This window comes from Ranitomeya imitator, chromosome 1 (assembly GCF_032444005.1).
Source record: "Ranitomeya imitator isolate aRanImi1 chromosome 1, aRanImi1.pri, whole genome shotgun sequence".
NCBI classification, from domain to species: domain Eukaryota; kingdom Metazoa; phylum Chordata; class Amphibia; order Anura; family Dendrobatidae; genus Ranitomeya; species Ranitomeya imitator.
Genome location: NC_091282.1, coordinates 666,823,364 through 666,829,580, shown reverse-complemented (window position 1 = coordinate 666,829,580; position 6,217 = coordinate 666,823,364). Strand labels below are relative to the sequence as shown.

At 44.2% G+C, this 6,217-nt stretch overlaps 1 protein-coding gene across 2 annotated transcripts in view; it reads left to right on the top strand.

Moving 5' to 3' along the window:
• The first annotated feature begins 244 nt into the window (after positions 1 to 244).
• NUSAP1 (nucleolar and spindle associated protein 1) overlaps positions 245 to 6,217 on the top strand; it is a 129,347-nt gene continuing 123,374 nt past the window's right edge. For both annotated transcript variants that reach the window (XM_069729299.1, XM_069729289.1), the window contains exons 1-2: positions 245 to 405; positions 1,773 to 1,838. In XM_069729299.1, coding sequence (XP_069585400.1) covers positions 313 to 405; positions 1,773 to 1,838 — 159 coding nt within the window. In that variant the 5' untranslated portion in view covers positions 245 to 312. The remainder of the gene's footprint in view (positions 406 to 1,772; positions 1,839 to 6,217) is intronic.

Below are 6,217 nucleotides of genomic sequence, written 5' to 3'. Positions count from 1 at the left end.
TGCGCGACAGGCGACATGACGTGTATCGCGGGCTGTCACGGCGCTGGCGGGTTGGGTGACGACATTCTCCTCAGTCTCCACACACTGGGCGCTGTATTTACTGGCTGAGCTGTGTGTGGCGCAGCCAGAAAATAGGAGTGGAAAAGAAGTAATGACAACGGCTCCTCCCGATCACGTGTTCACGGCAGCCAATCATATTGTTGTGATGTCTGATTTTTTTTTTTACTTCAAAGTCAGTTAGTAACGCGCGCAAATTTCAAAATTCCCCTGCTGCGCTGTGTACAGTGAGTGAGTGCAGGTGTCAGTGCTGTCATGGAGGCGCCGTCTGTGGAGGAGCTGGAAACCCTCAAGTACCCGGAGCTACGGAAGCTGGCGAAGGCGGCCGGACTGAAGGGGAACCTGAAGGTGAGGAGCCGCCTGTGTCCGGGGCCCACGAGCGCCATTACTGCCGTGTGTTGTTTTCAGTCACACAGGCGCCATAAAGCGGTGTCCTAACGACAGGGAGCAGTAACCCTTTCCTGTCAGGGCCATTTCTTCTAGTGTAGGTAGATATAATCCAGACAGGGGGTGTCCTGTATGCGGAGCCGTCCTGGTTATTGGGGGGGTGAGTAAATAATAAAGCTTTTGGGGTAAAAAACATGTTTTTTTTGTTTGGTTATTTATGTTTATATATACACGCAAATAGAGATCACCATTCCTCATTAAAATATTTACAGTTGTGTACGTAAAAGTCCAATTTATCAAAATAGAAAGTTATTTACCCCAAATGGTAAGTGTGTGTATATAAAGTTTGCCTATAAAATGCCAGGTCAGTAGCTGTCACAATGTAGACAGAGGCTGTGAGCGCTGAAACAAATGTACCACCCGGATTACACACCTTACATAGTGATTGGCTGCAGCGGTTTGAGGCACATGCTGGGTATATAACACAGCCAACAACTGCACTGTGTTCAGGGGCTCAGCAGGACATAATAATATAATAATCGTATGTCATGGGGTGAATGACCACTTGTTAACTTGGCATATTGTTGATGGGTGCATGTAAATCCATCTAATGCCGGGATCACACATGCGAGAAATACGGCCGAGTCTCGCATGCTAATACCCGGCATTGCTGCTGTCACTCAGGAGCGGAGCGTGCGGCTGCTATATATTGCAAGCCTATAACCTGCAGTAACCACCGTTCGACCAAACCGCTGCATGACCAGCTCTATCTTCACCTACTGTATCCTCACCCATCCCTTGTAGATTGTGAGCCCTCGCGGGCAGGGCCCTCTCTCCTCCTGTACCAGTTATGACTTGTATTGTTTAAGATTATTGTACTTTTATTATGTATACCCCTCCTCACATGTAAAGCGCCATGGAATAAATGGCGCTATAACAATAATATCCTATGGCCAGACAACTTCTTTAAAGGGAAACTGTCATTTATATTCATTTTGCCCAAACCACGAGCAGCTCGTATCAGAGTCTGCTGCACGATCACATCCAGGTATATTTCACACTGAAGTACTCTTCAGAGACAATATACCTTGAAAATCTGGGCAGAACTGTAAAGGAGGAGAGACCTTATTAATCCGATGACCTCTCTAGCCAATTTCTCTCCTCGATAAATTGTCAGGTCTTTTTCCATGTACATATGGGAGAAACCTGTCAGTCACCTGGACTGAAGATAATTTATTCAGTGGTCATCATTGGACTAGTTTAATAATAAAGGATAATGTATGAGTTATCTATAATACTGTATTATTGATTCCTCATTTCTATTCTAGGCCAACCGACTACTCCGAACTCTGAAGGCGCACTTTCATCCAGCTGTTACAGAGAACAGTATTGGTGTAAGAATTATGTTTTGGACGGCTTGTCCCTATCTCCTTTTTTATTATTACATACAGTATATTCCATTGGTTATTTAATAATGGGGTTATCCATGAAGGAGAACTTGTCAGCTGATATACAGTGGGGCAAAAAAGTATTTAGTCAGTCAGCAATAGTGCAAGTTCCACCACTTAAAAAGATGAGAGGTGTCTGTAATTTACATCATAGGTAGACCTCAACTATGGGAGACAAACTGAGGAAAAAAAAATCCAGAAAATCACATTGTCTGTTTTTTTAACATTTTATTTGCATATTATGGTGGAAAATAAGTATTTGGTCAGAAACAAAATTTCATCTCCATACTTTGTAATATATCCTTTGTTGGCAATGACAGAGGTCAAACATTTTCTGTAAGTCTTCACAAGGTTGCCACACACTGTTGTTGGTATGTTGGCCCATTCCTCCATGCAGATCTCCTCTAGAGCAGTGATGTTTTTGGCTTTTCGCTTGGCAACACGGACTTTCAACTCCCTCCAAAGGTTTTCTATAAGGTTGAGATCTGGAGACTGGCTAGGCCTCTCCAGGACCTTGAAATGCTTCTTACGAAGCCACTCCTTCGTTGCCCTGGCGGTGTGCTTTGGATCATTGTCATGTTGAAAGACCCAGCCACGTTTCATCTTCAATGCCCTTGCTGATGGAAGAAGGTTTGCACTCAAAATCTCACGATACATGGCCCCATTCATTCTTTCATGTACCCGGATCAGTCGTCCTGGCCCCTTTGCAGAGAAACAGCCCCAAAGCATGATGTTTCCACCACCATGCTTTACAGTAGGTATGGTGTTTGATGGATGCAACTCAGTATTCTTTTTCCTCCAAACACGACAAGTTGTGTTTCTACCAAACAGTTCCAGTTTGGTTTCATCAGACCATAGGACATTCTCCCAAAACTCCTCTGGATCATCCAAATGCTCTCTAGCAAACTTCAGACGGGCCCGGACATGTACTGGCTTAAGCAGTGGGACACGTCTGGCACTGCAGGATCTGAGTCCATGGTGGCGTAGTGTGTTACTTATGGTAGGCCTTGTTACATTGGTCCCAGCTCTCTGCAGTTCATTCACTAGGTCCCCCCGCGTGGTTCTGGGATTTTTGCTCACCGTTCTTGTGATCATTCTGACCCCACGGGGTGGGATTTTGCGTGGAGCCCCAGATCGAGGGAGATTATCAGTGGTCTTGTATGTCTTCCATTTTCTAATTATTGCTCCCACTGTTGATTTCTTCACTCCAAGCTGGTTGGCTATTGCAGATTCAGTCTTCCCAGTGCTGGTGCAGGGCTACAATTTTGTTTCTGGTGTCCTTTGACAGCTCTTTGGTCTTCACCATAGTGGAGTTTGGAGTCAGACTGTTTGAGGGTGTGCACAGGTGTCTTTTTATACTGATAACAACTTTAAACAGGTGCCATTACTACAGGTAATGAGTGGAGGAAAGTGGAGACTCTTAAAGAAGTTACAGGTCTGTGAGAGCCAGAAATCTTGATTGTTTGTTTCTGACCAAATACTTATTTTCCACCATAATATGCAAAAAAAATGATAAAAAAACAGACAATGTGATTTTCTGGATTTTTTTCCCTCAATTTGTCTCCCATAGTTGAGGTCTACCTATGATGTAAATTACAGACGCCTCTCATCTTTTTAAGTGGTGAAACTTGCACTATTGCTGACTGACTAAATACTTTTTTGCCCCACTGTATGCTTTACAAAAATTGGTCAGCGTGTATCTGGCTCTATTAAAGGGAATCTGTCACCCCAAAATGTAACTAAACTGCGGCCACCGGCATCAGGGGCTTATCTACAGCATTCTGTACTGCTGTGGATAAGCCCCCGATGTAACCTGAAAGATAGATAAAAAGAGGTTAGATAATACTCACCAGGTGCGATCCGATGGGCGTCGAGGACCGGTTTGGGGCCTCCCATCTTCATACGATGACGTCATCTTCTTGTCTTCATGCTGCTGCTCCGCCGCAGGTGTACTTGGTCTGCCCTGTTGAGGGCAGCACAAAGTACTTCAGTGCGCAGGCGTCGGGAAAGGTCCGAGAGGCCCAGTGTCTGAGCACTGCAGTACTTTGCTCTGCCCTCAACAGGGCAGATAAAGTACGCCTGTGCAGGAGCCACAGCAAGAACCAAAGAGGATGTCATCGCATGAAGATGGGAGGCACCGGACCGCGACGCCCATCAGACTGAACCGCATCGGGACGCCCGTTGGTGAGTATAAGCCAACTTCTTTTTCTTATCTTGAAAGCTGTAGATAAGCCCCTGATGCTGGTGGCCTTAGCTTATAGGCGAATTTTGGGGTGACAGATTCCCTTTAACTCAATCCTGCAGGGTTTCAGAGAAAAACATACTTAAATAGCTGCTGTGGACAGAGACTGCGCTGTATACTAGTTAGTCAGGCAGTCCCTGGCAGCTTCTCTGCCTGCTGACCTGGATTGACATGTCTCTGCCCATACTCAGACGGATTGGGCCATCCGTGTTTTTACTTATGGAATAAAGTTTGAATTTTAAAGGGGTTGTCCACTACTCGGACCATCCCTTTTCAATTGCTTTATTCCCCTTTAATAAAATAGAAACAGCTTATACTTGCTGCCGGTGCCGTTCCAGCCATGACTGCACTGGGGCTTGACGTTGTCAGGTGTGTCCTACAGCCAGTTGGCGACTGCTAAACTTTCTTTGGACTTAACTGACATTTGGAGGAAGCCGGAGAGCTCCCGAAGCTTTCACTTCTGGGTGTCAGTTTTGTACAAAGGAAGTGAATGAAGTGTCCCATAATTAAGTGCAGGGCTCGCATGACATACCATCTAGTGATTAGCGAGTATACTCATAGTTCGGATTTTCCGGAGCATGCTCAGGAGGTCTCTGAGTATTTTGGCGTGCTCGGAGATTTAGTTTTTGTCGCCTCAGCTGCATGATTTACGTCTACTAGACAGGCTGAATACATGTGGGAATTTACTAACAAACGGGCAACCCCCACATGTACTCAGCCTGTCTAGCAGCCGTAAATCATGCAGCTGCGGCAACGAAAACTAAATTCCTGAGCACGCCCAAATATTCGGAGGACACCCTAGCAATGAGTATACTCGCCCATCACTAATAACATCACATGACCTCCGGGAGGGCAAGTGCTGTCATTATTGGAGCAACACCAGTACTCAAGGACAGTATAGGACTTCTTTTTTTCATCTTTTTTTTAAGACAGAAGGTGGAATATAGTAATTAAGAATGGTTTTTTCGAGTAGTGGATAACCCCTTTAACTTCGGTGAGTGAAAAAGGCATTATTTCTTTTATAGATTTTTTTTCTGCTCTGTGCTAAAGCACATCTTACTTTGGGTTTAATATATAAGTGGGGCCTAAATGTGTTGCTGATGTATATGTATCATCAGAATATATGTGACTTTTCCCCATTTTTCTCCACATGAGGTAGCTACAGACATGCTGATCTCAGTTACATCCACAGTCAGAATCTGGGTGTGATGCTTGCAGGATTTGGCTGTGGATTTCCCCCTACTCTATTACAAAGCCCTGAGCAGAGTGAAATCTGCAATGACAATCCACACAAGAATGGGCATGTTACAGATTTGAAACCTGCATCATACTCCCATTTTTTTTCTAATCCTTTTTCCCACACCATGTAAATGGGATATTGATAACCCCATTTGCTGGAAAGCGCTGTAAATTATTTGGGCGCATTATGTTTTCTTCCATTGAAAGAAAAGTCAGTCTGTTCTCTGCTGGGCTCTACTGTGTTAGGCCGGTTTCACGCGTCAGTGGCTCCGGTACGTGTGGTGACAGTTTCCTCATGTACCGGAGACACTGACTCACGTAGACACATTAAAATAAATGTGTCTCTGCAGATGTCAGCGTGTTTTCACGGACCGTGTGCAAAACTCAGAGACATGTCGGGGTTTGTGGGAGCGCACGGATCACACGGACCCATTAACCCCTTTACCTCCAAGGGTGGTTTGCATGTTAATGACCAGGCCAATTTTTACAATTCTGACCACTTTCCCTTTGAGGTTATAACTCTGGAACACTTCAACGGATCCCGGTGATTCTGACATTGTTTTCTCGTGACATATTGTACTTCATGTTAGTGGTAAAAATTTCCTTGACAATGCATCAGTTTATTTGTGGAAAATAAACGGAACTTTGGCAAACATTTTGTAAATTTTGCAATTTTCCAACTTTGAATTTTCATGCCCTTAAATCACAGAGATGTCACACAAAATAATTAATAAGTAACATTTCCCAAATGTCTACTTAACATCAGCACAATTTTTGAGCCAATTTTTTTTTTTTGTTAGGGAGTTATAAGGGTTAAAAGTTGACCAGCAAATTTCTCATTTTT